The 26,168-nt window shown below is 40.5% G+C and overlaps 1 protein-coding gene and 1 pseudogene across 1 annotated transcript; both read left to right on the plus strand.

Moving 5' to 3' along the window:
* The first annotated feature begins 7,392 nt into the window (after window positions 1-7,392).
* Window positions 7,393-8,463, plus strand: LOC110944655. Its single transcript, XM_022186308.1, has one exon. It carries the CDS (start codon window positions 7,393-7,395, stop codon window positions 8,461-8,463), a length of 1,071 nt encoding a protein of 356 aa, XP_022042000.1.
* A 6,759-nt stretch (window positions 8,464-15,222) lies between these two features.
* LOC110944656 lies at window positions 15,223-25,336 on the plus strand (annotated as a pseudogene).
* Window positions 25,337-26,168: the final 832 nt, after the last annotated feature.

Genomic DNA, 26,168 nt, shown 5'->3' on the forward strand with positions numbered 1-26,168 from the left:
TATTCTAAGATTGACCTAAGGTCAGGCTACCATCAGCTGAGAGTCCGAGAGGAGGACGTCTCCAAAACAGCATTCAGGACTCGTTACGGCCATTACGAGTTTCTAGTTATGCCATTCGGGCTGACGAATGCACCAGCGGTCTTCATGGACCTCATGAATCGAGTGTGCAAGCCTTACTTGGATAAATTTGTCATAGTCTTCATCGACGACATCCTGATCTATTCTAAGAGTCAGGAGGAACACGAGCAACACCTGAGGCTTATTCTGGAACTACTTCGTAAAGAGCAGCTGTATGCCAAGTTTTCGAAATGTGACTTCTGGCTTCGCGAAGTCCATTTTCTGGGCCATGTGGTAAACAAGGATGGAATTCATGTGGATCCATCTAAGGTTGAATCGATCAAGAATTGGCCTGCACCCCGCACACCAACAGAGATCCGCCAATTCTTAGGTTTGGCAGGATATTACAGAAGGTTTATCAGGGATTTCTCCAAGATTGCGCAGCCTCTCACTTCACTGACTCAGAAAGGTGTCACCTATCGTTGGGGTGATGCCCAGGAGTCCGCATTTTAGCACTTAAAGGAGAGACTTTGTAGCGCACCTATCCTCTCATTGCCTGAAGGCACATATGATTTTGTGGTTTACTGCGATGCTTCCATCCAAGGACTTGGTTGCGTGTTGATGCAACACGACAAGGCCATTGCCTACGCATCACGCCAACTTAAAGTTCACGAAAGGAACTACACTACTCACGATCTGGAACTGGGAGCAGTTGTTTTCGCGCTTAAGATATGGAGACATTACCTGTACGGTACCAAGTGCACCATTTACACAGATCACAGGAGTCTCGAGCATATCTTCAAGCAAAAGGAGTTGAATATGCGACAACGCCGATGGGTCGAGCTCTTGAACGATTATGAATGCGCAATCAAGTATCATCCGGGCAAAGCCAATGTTGTGGCCGACGCCCTCAGCCGGAAGGATACTATACCTAGGCGTGTACGTGCGTTACAGCTTACCATCCAATCATCCAATCCAACCTTCCAGCTCAGATTCGTGATGCTCAGGTTGAAGCATTGAAAGTAGAGAACATCAGGGCTGAGTCCCTACGAGGATCGAGGCAACGACTAGAACAAAAGGAAAACGGCGCCTACTATGTTAACGGACGCATCTGGGTTCCACTGTATGGAGACTTGCGCGAGCTTGTGATGGATGAAGCGCATAAGTCTCGTTACTCAGTACATCCTGGTTCGGACAAGATGTACCATGATCTCCAGACTACATACTGGTGGCCTGGTATGAAAGCCAGCATAGCAACCTACGTCAGTAAATGCTTGACTTGTGCCAGGGTCAAGGTCGAATACCAGAAACCATCAGGCCCACTCCAACAACCAGAGATACCTAAATGGAAATGGGAGCAAATATCCATGGATTTCGTTACTGGCCTGCCCAGATCTCAACGCGGAAATGATACCATTTGGGTGATCGTGGATCGACTGACCAAGTCTGCACATTTTCTGCCTATCAAAGAAACGGATAAGTTTTCTACTCTAGCAGACATCTACTTAAAAGAAGTGGTATCAAGGCACGGAGTGCCAACCTCCATCATTTCTGATCGTGACGCGCGTTTCACCTCTGAACTGTGGCAAGCTATGCATAAGTCTTTTGGCTCACGATTAGACATGAGCACCGCTTATCATCCACAGAGGGTTGGGCAATCTGAACGCACCATCCAAACCCTTGAAGACATGCTTAGGGCATGTGTAATCGATTTTGGTAACGGCTAGGAAAAGCATCTCCCGTTAGTGGAGTTTTCATACAACAACAGTTACCACACCAGCATCGAGGCCGCTCCGTTTGAGGCATTGTATGGACGAAAGTGCCGATCACCTCTTTGTTGGGCAGAAGTTGGTGACAGTCAAATCACTGGTCCAGAACTTGTAGTAGATACAACCGAGAAGATTGCTCAGATACGACAGCGAATGGCGGCAGCTCGTGACCGTCAGAAAAGCTATGCCGATAAGCGAAGAAAACCACTCGAGTTCCAGGTTGGGGATCGAGTGCTACTCAAAGTCTCACCTTGGAAAGGCGTAGTTCGTTTTGGCAAACGAGGCAAACTCAATCCACGTTACGTCGGGCCATTCGAGATCATTGAGAAAATTGGCAAAGTCGCTTACAGGCTGAACCTACCTGAAGAACTCAGTGGAGTTCACAACGTATTCCATGTGTCGAATCTGAAGAAGTGTCTGTCAGATGAGACCCTCATAGTTCCCCTCAAGGAGCTCACAATTGACGACAAGTTGCGATTCGTTGAGGAACCAGTAGAAATTACGGATCAAGACGTTAAGATTCTCAAACACACCAGAATACCTCTCGTCCGACGCAACTTAACTAGCTTCCTCAGTAACCACGTGCTAAATTTCGGGACGAAATTTTCTTAACAGGGGGAGAATGTGACAACCCTCAAAATTCCATGTATTCCGTACAATTTATTAATGAAAATTTAAGGTGCTGGAAGACTGTGCCGAATCATTTAACTACTTTCTAATATCTGTGTTATACTTACATATGCATGGTAACATACTCATAGTGTACAAAAAAGTCATTAAATAGTCTGTTATGCTCCCCTAAGTGTTAGAAATTAAAAATGTTACAAAAATATATATAGAGGACACTTTGCGGATAAATTAAACACTTTAACGAAACAGTATCAAACCAAACAACCGGACACTACCTGAAACACCAAAATTATACTAGAAACATTGTTTTATTAATTTTAAGCTAGTTATGAAGCCCAAACATCATATTACATCTCATGAACACAAAACCCCTAAATACCTAACTTTAATACTTGAAATCAAACTAGATTTAACTAACTAATGTTTGGAATATTACACTTTATACCCCCCCCCCCATAGTTAGGCCGGTTGTAAGGGTGGGTCCCACTTGGATTTTCTTGTATATTTTATTAGATGTTGTTGGGGAATATTCTAACATAATATGCTTTATGCTTACTAATGTTGGAAGAGCAATATATAAGGACCATAGGCTTTACACATTAACCATTCAACCAACACAAACCCTTCTTCCTCACCCACCATACTCACGGCTCAACTCCTTCCACCCTACATCTCCATTTCTAGTCCAATATCAAGCATTCCAAGGTGATTCTAAGGTGTTAGAAGGTGTGTAAGTAAGCTTGGTGTTCTCGGAAGTTGAAGGACCTCTTGCAAGTGCTATTAACCACCACATTTCTTCACTTGAACTTCCCTAGTCTTGAACTAGTGGTAAGAACTTAGATCCATTCATTTTTCATGTTATATAAGTGGTTAAAGATTGTTTTATGATGAAATCAAATGAACTCTAAACGACATGAATCTTAAGTCTTGAAACATAAACTTAAAGATAAAGAAATAAGATGAAATAATGCTAGAATGAAGTTGTTTTGATTGTGTTGTTGATTAACTGATGATTTGCTTGTTAATATTGATGTTTGATGTTGTTGTTGTTGTGATCACTAAACATGTTAACGGAATTAATCGAACATGAGTTAGAAAGCTAAAAGCTGAAAACAGCAATCTGTCCATACTTTACAGCCAACTTCAGTTGGCTGTAAACAGGTCATAAACTTAACGAAAAACCGATATTTTGAATCTAAAATATGTTATTATGAAATACGGTTTTTATGGCACCGGAATCGTAATTTTTGGACTCTGTTTACTATTTTTAAAGTGTTAATTTGTAACAGCAACTTAAGCTGAATTTTGACAGCAATAAATGGGTGTCATACTTTCAGTCATAACCTGAGTTTTGTGATGAATCGGACCATGAAATTTGTACAGTAGATGACAACCGATGCATATGTAATTACCCCACTGGAATTTCGTAAATCGGACACTCGATGAATTTTTATTAAATTGTTCCGTGGACTGTGGTCAGAAATACACAAATCTGAGTTCAGTCCGGAACATGAATTTTTATAAAATATTGGTAATTAACCGGACCCCAATATTTTTACACAATAAAATATGGAACGTTTAAGACATCCTGTAAAAATATGGGAATTTTTGGAATAATTTAACTATTTTATTAAAATGTCCGAAAACAGCCGGTTTTGAATATAAATGCTGAATTGAGATAAGTTGTGACTTGCGTGTCTAAATGTCGAGTATGCTATCCGTGAATGATCTAACATGTTATATATGTTATGTTATCGTATGTTTGATTTTGAGTGGGGAATGGATGGGAAACTTAGAGGGCATAAACCGTTAAAGTGATGCATGTTATGTGATAGATACGTGTAGGAACTTTGTGTTCTATTTGAAAGCCATTAAATGACTAACTGGTAAATCATACTAGGACGTGATTGACCGACCTTGACTGTTAGCTATATTGAGAATCTAACCGAGCAAACCGAGGTGAGTTCACACACTTTCTAAGGCATGGGATTCCCGGTGGTTTGGGAATGGGTTAAAGAATTAAAACGGAATCTACATATCTTACTTAGGTAGGATATGTACGGCCATCCTCCTCGGGTAGGATGCCAGTATTAATCCAGCGTATTCTCTTTGGGAGAACTACGTACGTTGTCCTCCTTGTGTAGGACAACAACCTTAAACTTACTAGACAAAACTCTATCACAAGTCCCTCATTTTATATCGACTTAATCGCCGAGGCCAATGGCGAGCGAGTCATTAGTTAATAGCGCTATTAGGTTTAACAAACCTCACACCGTGCCAGTCGGACGGGCGTGTACTAATGGACTATGGCAAACCATCAGTGATGATAGACACTGATGTAGGGCACAACTTACTTGCGTAGTAGTCGATATCATACGGTCTAGTAGTTCACACGGGGAAGCCCCCACTAATCATGAACAGGGTATGGGTAATAAAGAATGAACTGGTTAAACTTTCTTTAAACTACGGGGTAACCCTCACGGCAATTACGCCAACGAAAGACAAACCACGTTTTCGGAAAACAACTTAAAACTAAACAACCAAACGTGAACTCACTCAACTTTGTTGTTGACTCGTTGTTACATGCCTTACAGGTCGCTAAATGCTTGGAGCTTGCACGAGGAAGGAGTCGTTGTGGTCTACGGACTGTGATGTTCCGTGCTTAATATTTAAATCCTTATGAACTTATTAAATCTACGTTTTTGGATTTTAAACTTATGGACTATGAACTTATATTTTGGTATCACGTATTATGCTTCCGCTGTTTAAATTTAAAACTTGGTTAACCGGCTTTTGGTCACCAATTGTATTGTGGTTGGTTTTATTTACTTAAATACGTTGTTCAATATGATTGGTGGCTCGATCCTGGTCACGTCACGCCTCCAAGCGGTGGTACTCCGCATAGTGGATTTTGGGGGTGTGACATGCTAAACAAAAAAAATGCTAATAACTAACTGTAATATGTATCCTCGGATCAGATTATGTCTCTGGCAAATTGGGTTGACCCGTCATTGAATTTTTTTTCCCTGAATGAGATAATAATAGCTATGATATGTATATGATTGTATGTGTTTGATGTGGGTACTAAGATAGGTATATATGTATCTGTTCGTGGGTACTGGGTAATGCATGATGTGTGAGTATAGTATGATATATGCATGTGTGTGTGCCCCTGATAGTATGTGTTGTGGTTATTGTTGGTTTATATTTTCTTTACTAATTTAATTTAATTTAGTTCTTTTCTTTATTTATGTATATATACGATTTGTGGTGTGGGTACATTAGTTGTGAGTGTTTGGTTATTATTTAACTTTTGTGTGAGTGTATGGATTATGTGTGTCATGTGTGAGATTTTTTTTTATTTTCTGATATAGTATGTTCATGTGTGAATTGAATTAGGCATGAGACTAAAAAATACTAAATCTAATAATATAATACATTAATGTGTTATGGGTCAATCATGATTTTATTACTATAACTACAATCTAGTGATCTGTACTGTTAATATAGTTTATAAAATAATATTATGAGAACCTATAATATGAAATTGGATTTAACAATTAATGGGGCTCAGTCGTGAGCTAATTTGTTTCAAGTTGATTTTTTAAGACTTTAAGAAACTTAAACGGAAACCTTGGTCGTCGGGAAAATTATTAGTAAACGAATTAATAAATAAGACTAATTTAATATATAACTAATTTGGCCTAACGGGATTATAGGTTACTGACTGTTTGAGGATGACTTGATTTATTTTGTGTCGCTTTGCTAAACATAAGGTACGGATTCTTTGGTCTTCTCATCAGTATTTTTTTCAAATCCGTTACCTTACAGTACGGATTTTGTCTGTTTTCGTTAGTTGTTTTAGTTTCACATTTATTATTTGATAAGTTCGTTGTAGCATGCAATAGACTTTAGTAGTTGTAATCATTATTGCATGTTCCCATTAGAATTACTTTCATTTGGTTTATCGTTACATGGCTTTAAGCTTCTGTACTCTGACACCCGAGCGCTTCTGACTTGTCGTTTGGGCGTCAATGACATGAACACTTTCCGTGACAGTGCGTAATCAAAATCACGGCGTCTCTGACTTGTGCTTGTGTAGCACCTTAGCCCCTTAGAGGCGTATGGATCGATCCTAGTTCTGATTTTTGACTTCTGACTTCTGACTTCTGGGGGATGGAATAATGTGTGAACGCCACACACACCATCTCATAGGTGCATGGGCTAGCTAGCTATGCACCCCTCTGTTTCTGGCTCTGGGTGCTTCTATATTACATGACATGTTTTGTTGTTATATTATGGTCATGTAATTCAGTATATGAATTTGATATGTCTCTGATATGTTTATGTACTACATCTGATTATGTTCCGATCATGTACCAGATCTATGCTTTTGAATTAGTTCAGCATCTGTTTGTGAGTTTTGCCTGCGTCAGTTCAGTTCTGCTTCCTGTACATCAGTCTTTACATGTGCTATTGATTTTTCCGTTACTGAGCAACCTTTGGCTCAGCCGTATCTTTCTTTGTCGTGTTGTCTTATTTGTTGACAGGTGATCAGGGGAATGTTGGGAAGTAGCGTTGATGAGAGTTAATGCAATTCAAGAATAAAAGACTTTTCTTTATTTCAGTATTTAAATTAACTAATACTTTAGGATTTCTTGGTTGATTCGAGACTTTTGGTTTCTTTTGGATTCCATATTTTTCCTTGTTAAATGGATTTTGTTTGGTTTTGATATCTGTAATAGTGACACGTCAGCCCTATTCGGGTTGGGGTGTTACAGTTATGGTATCAGAGCCCAGGCTCCTTCCTGTAGAAAACTTTAACATTAATAATTAAACATGTGAGTTAATGGGTAGACGTCGGGTTAGGATTTCTCTCTTTTATTATCCACGTAATTTGAAATTTTCGCTTCTCACACGTGAACCTTCTTTTCAGATGCCTCCTAGAAGAAGTGTGAACAACCGTCGTAATGAGAATAACGATATCCCTATTGAGACCCTTATTGCTAACGCTGTCAATACGGCTATAGCGGGTTTGGTTCCTAACTTGTTGCAACAGCTTCAGCAAAATAACAACAACGGACCACAAGGGGGCAATAACAACAACGACCCTCAGGGCGGAAATGCTAACCCTCCTGTTGCCATTCATGATTGGCTTGATCGCTTCCAAAAGTTAAAGCCAAAATCGTTTAGTACCGCTGTTACTCCCGTTGAGGCGGAAAACTGGATTGCTCATATGGAGAAAAATTTTGAAGTGTTGGGTGTGAATGACGAATTCAAAGTCAGGCTTGCTAGTTACAAATTGGAGGACGATGCTCATAGGTGGTGGAAGACTTTGAAGAATGCTCGTGGAGGAGATAATTATGCAGCCACACTCGCTTGGGATGAGTTTCGTGCACTATTCTATCAACTATATTTCACTGATGCTGATCGCAGTGAGTATCTAAGGGAGTATGCCACTATCATGCAGGGTAATGATGAGCCCATCATGGAGTTTAAGAACCGTTTCTGTCGCTTGGTTAATTTTCTAGGCCCGGCTGCAGGAACACCAGAGCAGCAAACCAACACTTTCAAGTGGGCTATCTGTGACCGGGACAGGAAGTTCATCCTAAATCTTCGTTTTAATGACATTACTGAGATAGTTGATGCAGTCAAGAACTTGGATAATGACAAGAAGCATCGCCAAAAGACGTTTGATGAAAATCGCAAACGACCTCAAGAAAATATTCAGGGCCAATCTTCTGCTCATCCTGGAAATGATCAGTCTTTGGTACCTCCAGACCGTAGGCACCGTTCTGACAAGTTTCACAACAATCAATCAAGAAATGGGGGAAATCGAAATCAGAACCATAGGCCCGCACAGAATCAGGCCCCCATGAGAGCCCAACCTTCGAATCAACAGAACCGCGATATTATTCCTCCATGTATCACATGTGGGAAATCTCATAGAGGGTATGTCGTCGTGCTGCAAGTCTTTGTTTCAGATGTGGAGAGACAGGGCACATGATTAGAAACTGCCCTAAGCGTGACCCTAAGGCTGATACTGGGGGAAACGCTAAACCTCCTGCAAGACGAGTTTTTGCACTTACAGCTAATGATGCAGCTAATGCCCCAGGTACGGTTTCTGGTTATGTGCATCTTGGTGAACGTGAATTGTATGCTCTTTTTGATACTGGTGCTACACATTCTGTGGTTTCACTTTTATTTGCTAAATATTTGAAGTCTACGCCTACCGCCTTAGAGTGTCCTCTAGTTATATCTACACCTTTGAGAGATTCTTCTGTTATCTCCTATGTTTATAAAAATTGCCCAATCCGAATTGAGTCCACCATTCGGGTAGCAGACTTGTATTCAATTCACATGAGTGATTTTGATGTTATTCTCGGTATGGACTGGCTATCGCAGCATAGCGTTTCGATTGAATGTCAGACTCGTCGTGTTCTATTTGGAAATCCTCAGTGTCCTGAACTTATTTATCAGGGGACTCAACCTCGTAAGTCCATGAAGATTATCTCTGCTCTTAAGGCTCAAAAGTTTTTATCGCATGGTTATGCCGGATTTCTTGCTTCTGTAAAAGTTACGTCTTCTGAAGAGCCAAATATCTCTGATTATCCGATTGTCTGTGAGTTTCCTGATGTTTTTCCTAAGGAGTTGCCTGGACTCCCACCAGATCGTGAAGTGGAGTTTACTATTGATCTTATTCCTGGTGCTGAGCCGATTTCTAAGGCACCTTATCGCATGGCACCTCTTGAGCTCAAGGAGCTCAAAGAGCAGCTACAAGAATTGTTGGAACTTGGTTTTATCAGACCTAGTGTCTCGCCTTGGGGCGCACCAGTCCTGTTCGTGAAAAAGAAGGATGGTTCTATGAGACTCTGTATTGACTATCGAGAGTTAAATAAAATCACCATACGAAATCATTATCCGCTTCCCCGCATAGATGATTTGTTTGACCAGCTTCAGGGTGCCAAATGTTTTTCTAAGATTGATCTGAGGTCTGGTTACCATCAATTGAAGATCAAGGATTCTGATGTGCCTAAGTCAGCTTTTCGTACTCGGTACGGACATTATGAGTTTTTGGTTATGCCGTTTGGGTTAACCAATGCTCCCGCTGTCTTCATGGACCTAATGAATCGAGTCTTTCACGAGTTTCTTGATAAATTCGTCATAGTCTTCATTGACGATATTCTAATTTATTCTAAGAGCAAGGAAGAGCATGAGGACCATCTTCGTATTGTACTTGAGATTTTGCGACAGAAGAAACTTTATGCAAAATTCTCAAAGTGCGAGTTCTGGTTAGACCAAGTAGCTTTTCTTGGTCATGTCGTTTCTGCTAATGGTATCTCTATGGACCCTGCCAAGGTGGAGGCAATCACTAAATGGCCTACACCTACCTCAGTCACTGAGGTTCGCAGTTTTCTGGGCCTCGCCGGTTATTATCGCAGATTCGTTGAAGGATTTTTTACTATCGCTTTGCCTCTCACACAACTTATGAGAAAAGGGGTTAAGTATTCTTGGAACGAGGACCGTGAGAAAAGTTTTCAAGAATTGAAGAAAAGGTTGGTGTCTGCCCCGATTCTCACACTCCCATCGGGTATAGGTGGATATCAAATTTACAGTGATGCCTCGAAGAAGGGTCTTGGATGTGTTTTGATGCAGTGTAACAAGGTCATTGCGTATGCCTCACGTCAGTTAAAACCGTATGAGGTTAATTATCCGACTCATGATCTTGAGCTTGCCGCCGTTATCTTTGCTCTAAAGATTTGGCGACATTATTTGTACGGAGAGACTTGTGATATTTTCACTGACCACAAGAGCTTGAAGTACATCTTTACGCAGAAGGAGTTGAACATGAGGCAGCGACGTTGGCTAGAGTTGCTAAAGGATTATGATGCCAACATTCAGTATCACCCGGGTAAAGCCAACGTTGTGGCTGATGCTCTTAGCCGAAAGAGTTCTGGGTCTATTTCTTCTCTTCAATTGCAGCCGCAGATTCTCACAGATCTAGATAAGTTGGGTATTGGTATTTATCTTGGTGACACCAATGGTTATCTAGCCAGATTTCAGATAGAGCCTGACTTGATCTCGCGAATCAAGAGTGCTCAACAAGACGATGGAGAACTTTGGGCAATTATTCAGAATTTGGAGGTTGGAAAGCAGTCAGAATTCAGAATTGATGAGAATGGAGTGGTCTGGTGTGGAAAACGATTATGTGTGCCTAATGATTCCACTCTGCGAGAGTCATTGTTAGCGGAGGCACATAGTTCACCATTCTCTATTCACCCTGGATCTACAAAGATGTATCGGGATCTTCGTCAGCACTTTTGGTGGAGCGCTATGAAAGAGGATGTCGCTAGGTATGTTAGTAGATGTCTCACTTGCCAGCAAGTTAAGACCGAACATCAAAGAGCTGGTGGTTTGCTTCAACCACTAGACATTCCAGTGTGGAAGTGGGATGACATTTCAATGGATTTTGTAACTGGTTTGCCGAAGACGTTTAGAAAGAATGATGCTATCTGGGTTATAGTTGACCGTTTGTCAAAGTCTGCTCATTTTCTTCCCATTCAGCAGGGTTTCTCAGTCAGTAGATTATCTGAGATTTTTACTCAAGAGATTATCAGGCTTCATGGTACTCCAGTCTCTATTGTTTCTGATCGTGACCCACGTTACACTTCTCGTTTCTAGAAAGGTTTGCAAGCCGCGTGGGGCACCAGGTTGAGATTCAGCACCGCATTTCATCCTCAGACAGACGGCCAGTCAGAGCGTACCATTCAGACACTCGAGGATATGCTTCGGGCATGTGCCTTAGAGTGGACTGGAAATTGGGATGAATATCTTTGTCTTGTTGAGTTTGCCTACAATAATAGTTGGCAAGCTAGCATTGGTATGGCACCATTAGAGCTTCTTTATGGTCGGAAGTGTAGAGCTCCTATTTGTTGGGAGGAAGTCGGCGAGAAAATTATTGAAGGACCCGAATTAGTGCAGATCACGAGTGAGAAAGTTGCTATCGCTAGGGAAAAATTAAAGGAAGCTCAGAGTCGACAAAAGAGCTACGCAGACCGACATCGTAGAATATTGGAGTTTAATGTTGGTGATCGGGTATTCTTGCGAGTTTCTCCTTGCAGGGGCGTTCGCCGTTTTGTAATTAAAGGGAAGCTTAGTCCTAGATTCATCGGTCCGTTTGAAATTCTTGAAAAAGTCGGAGAAGTTTCTTATCGTTTGGCACTACCGCCTTAGTTGTCACATGTGCATGACGTCTTTCACGTGTCTCTTCTTAGGGGCTACAACTATCATCCGTTACATGTCGTCAATTATCCACTTCATCAGATTCGTGAAGACTTGTCATTCGAAGAGGAACCCGAAGCTATTCTTGACAGACAAGAGCGGGTTATGCGCAAGAAGGCTATTCCTTTTGTTAAAGTTCTGTGGAGGAACCATTCTGAACGTGAAGCCACTTGGGAAGTGGAAGACACCATCCGCTCCCAGTATCCGAATCTATTCGCGTCTTAGCTCTTCGTAGTTCCAGTTAGTTTGATTTATCTCGTTCTATTTTGTGTTAGTTAACTTTGTTTTGTTCGCATCCGAAGTTTAATCTGTTTCAGTATCCAGTATATGTCATCTCAGAAATACGTGCATTAGTATGTCTTTTAGGGTTATAAGATGTTTAAAGTTTGTTTAGAGCTACTATGTTCGCATTCCGTGTGTTATTCGTATTTAGCAATTTCGAGGACGAAATTTTTTTTAGGGTGGTAAAATTGTAATATGCGAAACGTTTATAACCCTAATATAATAAATACTATAATTTTTATGATAAGTTATTATGTCGGAATGTAATATTTGATTTTAATGTTAAGTAGTTTCTTAATAATAATAATAATAATAACAATAATAATAATAATAATAATAATAATAATAATAATAATAATAATAATAATAATAATAATAATAATAATTGTACTGTAACTATGTTTTCCCTTCAAATAGTCAAACCATTTAAATGCATATGCATTTGAATTAAAACGAAACCATATTCTCTAAACATTTAAATGCATGAAGATATTTACTATTGGCTGTTGGGTAGTGTTAACCGACAACAAAGAAAAGGAAATAATGAATTATTTGGGAAGTCAAACAATAAACCAATAACATCCTCTGCCTTTCTTTCGCTTTTCAAATTCGATTGACACGGTTTACCTTCTTCTACGATTCCAAACAAGGCAATGTAAATCTCTACAAAATTTGTATCCCCTTCCAATTAGAAAATCAATCCTATTAATTAACCCATTCAATCCTATCATTATTCAAACCCTACAAGAGAAAAACCTCGCAAACAATCATAGCTGCACCACCGCACTGCCGTCGTATTCCACCGTGAGGCTTTTCTTCACCGGAGTATTCTGTCACGCCACGCTTCTTTCCGCCACCGTTGGATTCGCCCTTCGTGTTCTCGGACCCGTTCCGGTGCAACCACAGCCGCTACCACACCCTCCTAGTCGGACCGCCGCCATAAATCACCGCCGTACCTTTAGCATTCTGTTCGAGTACGTCTGGTTCACGATTTAGCAGTCCGCGAGCATCACTGTTGCTTGATTGGTTCCGTTGAATTTTTTTTTCTTTGAAGTTGAATCGTTGGTCTCCGGTCAACTCCGTTGGCTTTTAAGGTAACAAACAAGCAACCATTGTGACTATATACGGTTATTTTAGATATGACTTATAAGCGGTTGAACACGTTGTTTTCCCGGCGATGAGATGCTAAACAAAAATAAAATGCTAATAACTAACTGTAATATGTATCCTCGGATCAGATTATGTCTCTGGCAAATTGGGTTGACCCGTCATTGAATTTTTTTTTTCCCTGAATGAGATAATAATAGCTATGATATGTATATGATTGTATGTGTTTGATGTGGGTACTAAGATAGGTATATATGTATCTGTTCGTGGGTACTGGGTAATGCATGATGTGTGAGTATAGTATGATATATGCATGTGTGTGTGCCTCTGATAGTATGTGTTGTGGTTATTGTTGGTTTATATTTTCTTTACTATTTTAATTTAATTTAGTTCTTTTCTTTATTTATGTATATATACGATTTGTGGTGTGGGTACATTAGTTGTGAGTGTTTGGTTATTATTTAACTTTTGTGTGAGTGTATGGATTATGTGTGTCATGTATGAGATTTTTTTTTTTTTATTTTCTGATATAGTATGTTCATGTGTGAATTGAATTAGGCATGAGACTAAAAAATACTAAATCTAATAATATAATACATTAATGTTTTATGGGTCAATCATGATTTTATTACTATAACTACAATCTAGTGATCTGTACTATTAATATAGTTTATAAAATAATATTATGAGAACCTATAATATGAAATTGGATTTAACAATTAATGGGGCTCAGTCGTGAGCTAATTTGTTTCAAGTTGATTTTTTTAAGACTTTAAGAAACTTAAACGGAAACCTTGGTCGTCGGAAAAATTATTAGTAAACGAATTAATAAATAAGACTAATTTAATATATAACTAATTCGGCCTAACGGGATTATAGGTTATTGACTGTTTGAGGACGACTTGATTTATTTTGTGTCGCTTTGCTAAACATAAGGTACGGATTCTTTGGTCTTCTCATCAATGTATTTTTTTCAAATCCGTTACCTTACAGTACGGATTTTGTCTGTTTTCGTTAGTTGTTTTAGTTTCACATTTATTATTTGATAAGTTCGTTGTAGCATGCAATAGACTTTAGTAGTTGTAATCATTATTGCATGTTCCCATTAGAATTACTTTCATTTGGTTTATCGTTACATGGCTTTAAGCTTCTGTACTCTGACACCCGAGCGCTTCTGACTTGTCGTTTGGGCGTCAACGACATGAACACTTTCCGTGACAGTGCGTAATCAAAATCACGGCGTCTCTGACTTGTGCTTGTGTAGCACCTTGGCCCCTTAGAGGCGTATGGATCGATCCTAGTTCTGATTTTTGACTTCTGACTTCTGACTTCTGGGGGATGGAATAATGTGTGAACGCCACACACACCATCTCATAGGTGCATGGGCTAGCTAGCTATGCACCCCTCTGTTTCTGGCTCTGGGTGCTTCTATATTACATGACATGTTTTATTGTTATATTATGGTCGTGTAATTCAGTATATGAATTTGATATGTCTCTGATATGTTTATGTACTACATCTGATTATGTTCCGATCATGTACCAGATCTATGCTTTTGAATTAGTTCAGCATCTGTTTGTGAGTTTTGCCTGCGTCAATTCAGTTCTGCTTCCTGTACATCAGTCTTTACATGTGCTATTGATTTTTCCGTTACTGAGCAACCTTTGGCTCAGCCGTATCTTTCTTTGTCGTGTTGTCTTATTTGTTGACAGGTGATCAGGGGAATGTTGGGAAGTAGCGTTGATGAGAGTTAATGCAATTCAAGAATAAAAGACTTTTCTTTATTTCAGTATTTAAATTAACTAATACTTTAGGATTTATTGGTTGATTCGAGACTTTTGGTTTCTTTTGGATTCCATATTTTTCCTTGTTAAATGGATTTTGTTTGGTTTTGATATCTGTAATAGTGACACGTCAGCCCTATTCGGGTTGGGGTGTTACATCTGAGGTCCCGAACATCAGATCTGGTGAAGAAAGCAACATTACAGTATTGGACCCACCAACACCCTGTCGGGGGGACATCCAATCTAGTCGTTACATTGAAATGCAATTCAGAAATAGCAGCCATTAGAAAGTTAAACCACAACAAATAAACATGATTCAAGGAGGTCCATCACGAAGGATAAACAAACGAAGTTATGACCAACATTGGAGGGAACAGCAAGTCATATTTCCCGTCGTCCCAGGAGGCCCTCAGGAAGAGCGACCAGTAATTATTACTGGCATCTTCGGTCATTACCGGACAGACTACATGTTTATAGATCCGGGTAGCTCGATGGACATCATATACGAGAAGTGGTTTAAACAACTCGACCCAGATGATAAAGCACGTCTAGAACCGGTCGATTTTCCCCTCACCGGATTCTGCAATGAAGCTGTATTCCCATTAGGGCAAATAGCTTTCCCTGTGACTTTGTCGGATGGCGAACATTCACGAACAGTTACAGTCAATTTCATGGTCATGCCGGCAACATCACGTCATGATGTTCTGCTCGGAAGAAGATCACAAAGAGAGTTCAGTATGATCACATATATCCTACACGCGGCATGTGGGTTCCCAACGGAAACCGGAGTTGCAATTCTGTACTCAAGCAAAGAAGTCATGTACGTGGACGACGAGCCACCAGCAAAGGTAGTCAAACCTTCAGCATCAAACGAACCGGAGAAATGGGTCCTGAACGAAGAATACCCAGAGCAGGCCATCTCACTAGGACATGCCATTTCACCAGCAACACGAATACAACTGAAAGCACTGTTGTCCAACAACAAAGATATATTCGCTTGGTGCCCAGCAGACATGACTGGGGTTCCACGCGACATAGCGCAACATTGCCTGAATATTAAACCATCAGCGGAACCTGTTGCCCAGGGGAGGCGCAGCTTTAGCGCAGAAAAAGTGAAAGCCATGGACGAACAAGTGGTAGAGCTACTCAATGCGGGAATCTTGCGCGAAGTAAAATACCATACATGGGTTGCCAATCCAGTAATGGTACAGAAACATAGTGGCGGATGGAGAATGTGCGTCGACTTCAAAGACCTGAATAAAGCATGCCCAAAAGATTGTTACGCGCTTCCGGAGATAGACAAAAAAGTCGACTCTCTAGCATCATTCAGATGGAAGTGTTTTCTCGACTGTTACAAAGGTTATCATCAGGTCCAGATGAAGGAAGAAGACGAAGACAAAACCGCATTCTGCACAGATAAAGGCATCTTCTGCTACACTAAAATGCCCTTTGGCCTGCGCAACCCTGGCGCAACTTATAAACGATTAATGGACACAGTTTTCAACAGCGACATCGTATCTAGATCTTCGTTTATTGATGTTATAGATATTGTGCTTCTAGATCTTCGTTTATTGATGTTATAGATATTGTGCTTCCTGATGGACTTTTAATACGTTGCTGAAGGGGTAAGGTCCCAAAAACCTCATAATAAGTGCTTGGGACCATACCACAAACTTAACTTTCAGCCTGGCACCTTGCGCGGCCGCGCACTGGTCTCACAAAAAGAAAGGCTTAAAAGGCCTACAACAGTCAACACTTGCGCCCAAAGGGAACCATAAAACCTTGCGCCTTCCCTACACAAGGCAAAGGATAAGAATCCGGAGTTAGATACTTCCGCTTAAAATCCAGACTTGGATATTATTTGCCCAGACTTGGGATTTATTCACCTGTTTCCACATGATAAGGTGTCACACCAGATTACAGCAGTAATCTTCTAGAAATAATACAATCGTGCACCACCAAGACGGTTACAACCGTCTGGACACGTGTCGCTATATCAGTCGTCCCTAAATTCACAACGAATGCATGTAAGAAAAGAATAATCTCCACTTAGTCACTTTACACGTGGCCAATCCCTAGCCCTTGATCTAAACCACGATCCGTGTGCTATCACGTCGGATCAAGGATCATTAACGGAAGGAAACATAACCGCTTACGGGGTTAGCATCTTCCGTCTTCTTTTCACTAACGGGTTTTCCCCCCTTTTAACGACTCCCGGCTATAATTAAGAGAAAAATCAGGTATGAAGACAAGTTACACACACTTCTCAAATACACCTTCTTCTTCATTACCAATACTTATTCTCACACCGGAGTTGGGTCAAGGAGAGAACCCACTTCTCCCCTTGACGAGGCTAACAGTGTTCTTTTTTGCAGAATTATCGGAGAAGAAGGTCTGTTAGACCTGAATCGATCGAGTGGAAACTAACCTTTTTATGCGGATTCAAACCCCCTAGATATCTCGGTTCCGACCATTTATCTAGTGTTTCTTCACTTGCGAAATTAATTAAGTGTGATAAAGGTGAGCGGACTCGATTTCCTCAGACGTTCTCTCGTTCCAGCAGGTATATTGTTCATTATACCACCTGAAGACTCAAAAAACCAGTTGGTCCGACCTGGTTAGAGTTTAGCTTCAGATGACCTAGTAAGAACCTGCAAGATCACAAGGAAACAAGAACACCGTTAGCCTCGTCACAGGGAGGGGGGCCTCTCTGTGACCAAGCTCGGGCGTGAGAATAAGTATTTGCGAGGAGAGAAAGGGTCAGGGAGAGAGAGAGGAGAGAAAGTAGTGATTACCCCTTTTTGGAAGTCTAAGTGTGGTATTTATAGTCTTTGGGTATGCTGACGTGGCGAGTTAGTTAGGGCCGGACCAATAACTGTCATGGCGGTTATGGCCGTGGGGCCCAGTTCGTTATGGCGTACCTGTGTATTCGGTCGTTCCGTCCATGGCATGTGGTGCGATCCGACCTTTGTGTGTTATAGTTCGGTTCTATGTTCGCTGACGACTCAGTCTGATCAAGGATGTATCCTCATCAAGTCCCTCTAGTTCGTAGCGTTTTCTAAGTAAAAGCTTCGAACTATAACGGCGTAACTTTTGGCGGGCTGATCCCTTGATTTGCCGTTTACTGATTTTTTGAATTTTAAATTTCTGGGCGGTGACGTTTGCTAGGGCGACAGGTGGTCGTTTTATCTTTTCCCCTAACGTGACATTTGATATGCGTCAGTTATCGTGACGTGTCACTCTTTTATTGGTTATCTTTGAGGCGGTGTATTGCCCCTATAAAAAGGGAAAAGGTAATTTTTTGTTTTCACTTTTTACTTTATCTTCTTCATCCCTTTGTCTGAGGCGAAACCTATTCATCACGCAGGTTAGTACCCTTCTTCTTAGTATGGCGAACAAGAGCAATCTATCAGGTTGCTTCAATATTTTGAGTAAAAAAGGTTTACAGTGGTACATAGATAACTACACAATTCCCGCCTCATTACACCCCGTTCTCCCCGAAAAGAATACGCCTATTTATCCTTTCGTACCGGGGAAAATAGGGGTTTACACTCGCCTCTTCGATAACTGCAATTATCGTCTTCCTCTGACGAAGTTTTTGATCGAAGTCCTTTTATTTCACGAGGTTCATCTTTCTCAAATGAACCCTTTCGGCCTTGCCAAGGTGTGTCATTTTGAGTTAGCTTGTCGTGGTTTAGGATCTGACCCAGATTTGGATGTGTTCCGGGCCTTTTACAAGTTGAACCGGTCCGGTAGCTGGTACACCTTCGAAGTTAGGGACAAAACTTCTTGTTGTTATACGTGGATTACTACCTGTATAAAGGATTGGAAAGACCACTTCTTCTTGGTTGATGATCGGTGCGTTCCGGAGTTTATGACGTGGAGATTGAAGAAGCCGCGGCTTCCACTCCCTCTTCCTGAAGACTTCGAGTTTAACAAAAATTTATATGCGAACTTGATTAAGGAAGCTAGACATGTACAGAAGTATCCGGAACACATCCTTGTCATGGGGCGGATCAGCACGATCTGGGCCGAACCGGAGTGGTATCCTACCCTCAAGTGGAATAAAGTGGGTCAGTTATGTGGTGCTTCTTGAACTTGTGTTTGATTACTTTGCTTGTTTTTTATGCTTTTCGTCATGTCAGGCTATAGATATTATTTATCGTTTGTTTTTTTGTGCAGCTATGGGTTTAAAGGAAGCTTTGAGGTTGAAGTCTTTTGACTCCAAAGAGCTCGACATCAGGGCCACCAAGACTCCGAAAGGTGATCCTCCGTATCTGAACATTGTGCAGGAGAACCTTTATCCGATTCGGGAACCCGAGGCTCCGGATAATCAAGGAGGTTCAGCCGGTCAAGGAGATTCAGGTTCGGCTCTCGTGACATGGATAGTGGATGTTGTTCCGTCTCAAGCTGCGGTGGTAGTTGGTAGCGATAAGGGCAAGAAAACAAGTTCAAGTGGGTCGAAAGGGTCTGGTTCCAAATTCGTTATTTAAGATGAAGGAGTTCATGTCTCCGTTGAAGACGAAGGAGTGCATGCCGAAGGGGTTGAAGAGGGTGATGATGAAGAACGTCCTCAAGTCAGTTTGAAGAGAAGACGGACTACTTCTTCCAAGTCCAGTCCGAAGGTTAAACAGATGAAAACGAAGATGGCTTTTAAAACTATTACATTGGATGACGATGAGGAAGATCAAGCCACTGATTTCTCTACTGCTGGGGGTTTGTTGGCAAACCTGGACGCCCATCTTCATGGTGGTCGCACCCCAAGGGATCATCTGGTTAAAGTTCCGACGAGCCCGTTATCTTTTGGAGGGGCAAATACCAAGGTTTTTGAAGATATTCACATGCCTGAGCCCCTGTCCTTTAAGAAGATCGAGCCTTCTCCTTTGGGTAAGCCTACAACCGGGGTTGCTTCTAACGTTTCAAGGCCAAGTCCACAACCATTCGACGGTGGGGATAGTGCCTCTTCTTCCCCTTTGTGGTTTAAAACTGAAGCTGCTTTCTTGTCCCGGGAGTTAGGTTCGGGCGATGTTGGGGATATGGATTCGGCTCGAGCTTTGGAGAAATATATACCCGAGTGGTCGTTGGTGAATAAAGATAGAATTGTAGATGCCTTGTCGGCCAAGATGGCTCTGTTTCATCTTGGGACTCCGGCCGAACATGCGCATTACCGGAAGATGAGCGGCCCGGAGCTTGGGAATGCCCTAATGCTGAATCAAGCTCAGTCTAATTCTTTGGTGTTGGAGACTTATAAGCGTTGGATCGAGTCAGAATCAAACCGTTGCAAGCTTGAGCGTGAGGTTGCTAACTTGAAAAATGAAGGGAATATTCGGTCGAAGACGAAACAGGAGCTATCTTCTCTCCGTTCTTAGGTTGACCGTTTGAAGGAGCAGGTTTTGGAAGCGAAGGAAGTTAATAAATATTCCCAGGCTTCAGCGGCGGCTGCTTATGAAGCTCGAGACAAAACCCTTCAAGACTTAGAAGCTTTCAAGTTGAAATTCGCTGATCTGGAGAAGAAGCTATCTAGTGCGGAGAAAAGGCATGCGGCTGAGTTGAAGGAAATGCAAACGTCTTATGATCAGCTTCTGGCCGATCATAATCGTTTGACTGGTGGTAAGTTCATAATTTGTTTTTTATTGCTCTCTTTTTCCACTTACCGAATCCTATATTTCTTCAGTTAAAGATGAATTGGAGAGGGCTCGTGATAGGGCGATCGAATCGCATAAAGCAACGATCGACGAAGCGAAAGGCATGTTGACCCGTACTGATGGTGAGATGGTTGAGCTATATGCCCAGGCATCGGAGCTCATGTTTACCAAGCAATGGTTTCTCACAGATGGGATTGCCTGGGTGGTTAAGCTGGTTTACAAAAGCCCTGAGATGGAGAAGATTGTTGCGGACTTGGTCAACAGCGTAAACGTAGTTGGGGTGAATGAAGGAATCAAACAAGGCTTCAAGGATGCTTTGAACTCAGTCCGTTCGGCCGAGGAAGTTCCCGGATATGATGAAGGAGCACAGGATGCATTGGATGCCGCAATAAAAGCCTTTGATAGTTTTCATATCTCTGTTCTTGGCAAGGTTGCAGATTTAATTGACAAACCCTTGTCCGTCATTATACAGAGAAGTGAACTCCCTATCGTGAAAGAAGATTACGAAGCTTGAAGTTTAGTCTTTATAATCGTGCAATACTATACTGTTATTGTGGCATGTAATCGTACAATTTAAACTGTTTCTTTTGGCATGTATTCGCACAGTTTATCTTTTTGTTTACAGCATTTGACTGACATGTTTCTGCAGCTTTGTATAAGATTATGATTTTGGAAACAAAACGTTCAATCCTGGCTACTTAGTTTTTTAGTTTGCGTCCAAACTTTTACCGTTCGACCAGGTTTTTGCTCGGTCATCTTAGGTGACTGAGTTTTGGCAAGAAGTTTCCTTTGAACTTCCTTCGCTTAGTAGATTTTTTGTAGTCGGACCGTACTTAGATACGAACCTTTTGCTTAATAGATTTTATTATTTTTGGAACTATTTAAGCCTTCTCGATCGGCGCGAGGCATGGGTCGAGGCCCGTTTGTGCACATTTTTAAAATTGTTCGAACTTATACATACACTGCTTTATACTTGTAGAAACACAGATCGCTTTATTTATTGACTCAATCATAGCTTCCGGGGAAAACCCTCCCGGTTTACAAGGAAAATGGAAATTAGCTCAGGGCATTACCCCCCCGAGTCGTACATGGAAATTGAAAGTAAAAAATGTAGATAGTAGCGATCTTTTATTGGCCGTAGCCGAATGTTTACATAAAACACTTCTTTAAATGCACCCCGTTCCATGTTCTGAGTACAGGGGTTCCATCAATTTTTTCCAATACGTACGAGCCTTTTTCACTAGCCTCTTTGACTCGGTACGGTCCTTCCCACTTTGGGGTTAGCTTGCCAGGGGTTTCGACGCGGCTGGCATCATTGCTCCGGAGCACAAAGTCTCCGACCTTGAATTTGTACAGCTTGGCCCGGGCGTTATAGTATTTCTCGATCTTCTTTTTGTATCGGGCTTCTTTAATTGCCGCGATGTTCCGACGCTCTTCTAGTAGATCAAGATTGGATCGGAGTTCCTGCTCGTTTTCCTCCCAGTTTTTGTACCTCTGGTTTGGGAGTCCGATCTCTGCGGGTATTACAGCTTCGGTGCCATACGTAAGACTGAACGGGGTTTCCCCATTGCTAGTCTTGTGTAACGTACAGTGAGCCCATAGAACATTCGGTAGCTCATCCGCCCAACCTTTTCATTTTTAAGTTTTTGATGTTCATCTTCTCAATGCTATTTTCATAACGTTCTATGTTAATAAGTGATAACTGCAACGTCTTTTTAAACAATTGAGTTAAATAATTACAAAATGAAAAGGGTGCTAAACGGGACATGTTTGTAGGTTAGCGGGTCTAACCCAACACGAATCTGACATGAATATTCGCGGGTTGACACAAACACAACCCATTTAACCCGATTTTTTTTTATTTTCTATTTTTTCCGTATGTTAATACTCTAAATTTAAATATTTTAGAACAAAAGAAATACAGTTGTATATAAAACAATTATATTTTAACTATAAAATATTATGTCATTTTCTTTTAAGTTTTAGATTTTGGCATAAAATACCCATTGAATTTAATTTATGACATAAAACATATATTAAGAAAATAAAATAAAAATAGGTCAACCTGTGAACCCACCGGATTGCCACGAATCTGACCTGTTTAACTAAGCGAGTTCGTAGGTTCGACTTGAAGCTGACCATAACCCATTTGCACTAACCCCAAAGCCACAAATTTTGTGTTACGTCCGTGTCGTATATCCATGCCAGTATCTGAATTGTAAACTGAAAAAGAATTCAAACAGAAATTTTAATACTTTGGTTTTCAACACCAATAGTGCTATAATATCATGGTAGATTTAGAGTTCTTCATATATTGATAAACATGATTCACCTCTTTAAATATAGAGGTGTAACCTAAATACATGCAAGATAATATAAATAAAATTATAACAACTATAATAGATAATTAAATCGGTTAACAAATGTAGTTTACAATTTTTTCTAAGATTTTGAAAGCAACATAAGTTATGAGGTTAGGTAACCATGTTTAACTTGTTAAATCCACTCGATTCGGGAATTTTTGCCCTGCAGATGTCTGAGCAGTTCAACCAGGAACTATCATTGACTGGAAAAATTCCTTCCGGCCATTTCAATTCAATGTTTAAGTTTTCTGGAAATTGGCAGAAAGATGTTTCCGACACCAAAACTCTTGCTTTTGAAGGCATGTTCATATCATTGTATACAATCGCACTTGAAAAATCCCACATACTACTTTGTGATCATTTGAAGCAAGTTATTCCATCATCATGGGAACCTGCATTATTCGCAAGGTTATATTCATATACTTGTGTCATATCTTTCTTGGTCCTGTTCTGCCATTGTTATCTTAACGAATCATGTTTCTTGATTCTGTGATCAAATATCATATTTTTACAGGTTTATTGAAAGATTTGGCACTCATGTAACTGTTGGTGTGTATATGGGAGGAAAAGATGTTATCTATATAAAGCAGTCGTATGCATCATCCCTTCAACCTGTTGATGTACAGAAAAGGTTAGAAACGATGGCAGACAAGAGGTTCTTGGATGTTGATGGACATGTGGATTCCCTTCTAAACATCATTCACTCAATGACAAGGTATTCTTTTATTCTCGTTTGTTTATTGATCTCCTTGCTCATAGTTATTTTTACCGTGTGTTTCGATTATATGGTTAATTTGATAATAACTTTTAAAATTTTGGATAAAATTATTGACTTATGATCATCTGATTAGGTAGGGGCCAAATAATCAATTTTGGATAACACATTACACATTCAATAAAGTTGATTATCAATCAGTAAAGATAATCTTCTAATCTTGTCTGATTCTTTTTTTTTTCAGTATGACATAGGAGGGCAGATGCTAGTTCATCAAGTTCTTATTCTTCTAAGGAGGTGCCTTAATGCAAATGTAGTATTTTGTAGTGTGATTGTGATTGTCTTGTAGTCTTGTGTTAATTTGTGATCTCATTTGATCACAGAACCTTGTGTGCATTTGCAAAAGGAGATATGGAAGTGATCATAGAAACCTAAAACACAGTGAATGGTTGCATAACGTGCAATTAGAGCCAGATGTAATCAAGATGTCCTTCATTCCAATAACCTTGTTACTTAATGGTGTCCCTGGAAGCGGATACTTGTGCCATGCCATCATATCTATATACGCTGTGAGTTGGACTACTTTGACCCAATCCTATCTTTCCCTGATCCCATTCATTAACAGGGTATTTGTGGGGTGGGTCCCGTGAAACAGCTCCTCACCGTTTTCAAATAAAATACTATTTAACCTCTTTCAGGTGGTGTTTGAAGCATAACCACATTTTATCTATGGGTGTTAATAACATTTGTTCTTGGCTTCTTGTAGATAAACCACCAATTGATGAGCTTCAACATTTTTTGGAGTTCCAGCTCCCAAGACAATGGGCACCTGTGTTCAATGATCTTCCCCTTGGTCCACACCATAAGCAGCAAAGCATGCCATCTTTATAGTTTAGTTTTTGTTGGCCAGGCTCTACATAAACACCAGTCTGGTAATACATCTCTTCTTAAGAGTCTTTGATTCTTACATCACAAATCTTTTTGTTTCTTGTTTCGTACATTGTAGTATCCGTTTCAGCCCAATTAAGGGCGATTTGATCCATATTTTTATAAATGGGTCGATTTGGGATATGAAAAACCTCAAACGGGTGGGTAAAAAGTCTTATTATCCATGATTCCCCCCAAAAGCTTTTTATTCAAAAAATTGTAACTTTTATTAGAAAGCAGATAAACTGTTAGTTGCAAGCCAACTTGACCTGCTATTTTGCCTCCTCAATGTCTTTGTAGTCCTGAAATAGTTTCTTGATCGATTATAAGACTTGTAAAACTTTGAATACACATTCGCAAGCGTCTAAAGTTCTTCAACTATATATAGATTGATGCGGGTAAAAGGCTCGTTACTGACTTGTGATTATATCTCCAAGGCAAGAAAAACAACTGCTTACCAATCCACCTGCAACACCTCTCATTTGTCCCTAACAGACGACCAGGACACATGTAGAGAATTAAGGACATATTTGATAAGCTGGAGCCGACCTGCAAAAGAGAGGGATGTGTTCTTCCAGTGGCGGATCTTGCATTTAACTTTATCAATAAGAGCAATGAAATCTTTATGGTGTAGTCTGGTAGAAATAAGCGGGACACCCAGGTACTTAACTGGGAGGTCACCAACATTGAAATGATTGTTAATCTCATCCATAACACCCGGGTCAACCTTGCTGTAGAAAACAGTGCTTTTGGGGATGCTAGGGATGAAGCCTAAAGCCTCTTTAAATTCCTCCAATGCTGGCTGTAACACCTCGTAAAATCATGTCCAATATAATAAAGACACGTGTCATGGACTTTAAACGTGTAAGGAATTGTTTCCGAGGGACTAAAATTGTCAAACAATGTAAATATGTAAGTAAAAGGATCCAAAGTGTCAACATGCCATTCTTGTGCCTCTGATTGACCTCACACGACGTTCGTATTCTTTACGAATAAATTATCAAACAAAGAAAGTTGTTTGTGCTTGAAATAAGGATCTTACGAATCATAAGGGTTAAAAGTGTCAACATGTTAAACGTTACCTCTGAGTGACCTTTTAACGATCCCAAAAACATTGTAATAATTGAATATTTTGCTCTCAAGAATAATGGATAGTAATCTTGTGGAGTTTCGATGAAAACAATACCTTTCGGGTGATCGTACAACTAACCGATAGCTTAACGGAGTTAATATATGACCCAAGCCCCTTAAAAGTTAACTATGGGGGTCCTAAATGCAATAAATAGAAGTTATTTAAATTAAATATGGACCAGGGACCAAAACTGCAAAGTTTGAAAGGTGTTTTCCGGTCAAGGGGAGCCACGCGGCCCGCGTAGACTCTTTAAGAGTCTTACGCGGCCCGCGTAAGAGTGCCAGCGACAGAAAACAAGGACAACTGCATGTTCAGCCAGTTCCACCGCCTTTGCATGCATTCTGAGCAATACCTGGGGCTTGTAAACGGTTTTTACTGCCCTAGGGACACCTGTAAACATCTGAATTACCTCCTAGGTGCAGATGGAGTGATCTTGGAGCATCAAATTTGCTATATAAGGGACTTGTGTTCATGA

Source organism: Helianthus annuus, chromosome 6, assembly GCF_002127325.2.
Source record: "Helianthus annuus cultivar XRQ/B chromosome 6, HanXRQr2.0-SUNRISE, whole genome shotgun sequence".
Taxonomy (NCBI): Eukaryota; Viridiplantae; Streptophyta; class Magnoliopsida; order Asterales; family Asteraceae; genus Helianthus; species Helianthus annuus.

Excerpts from the sequence above, each read along its gene's own strand:
- LOC110944655 (XM_022186308.1), top strand. The coding sequence starts at position 7,393 with ATGCCTCCTAGAAGAAGTGTGAACAACCGTCGTAATGAGAATAACGAT.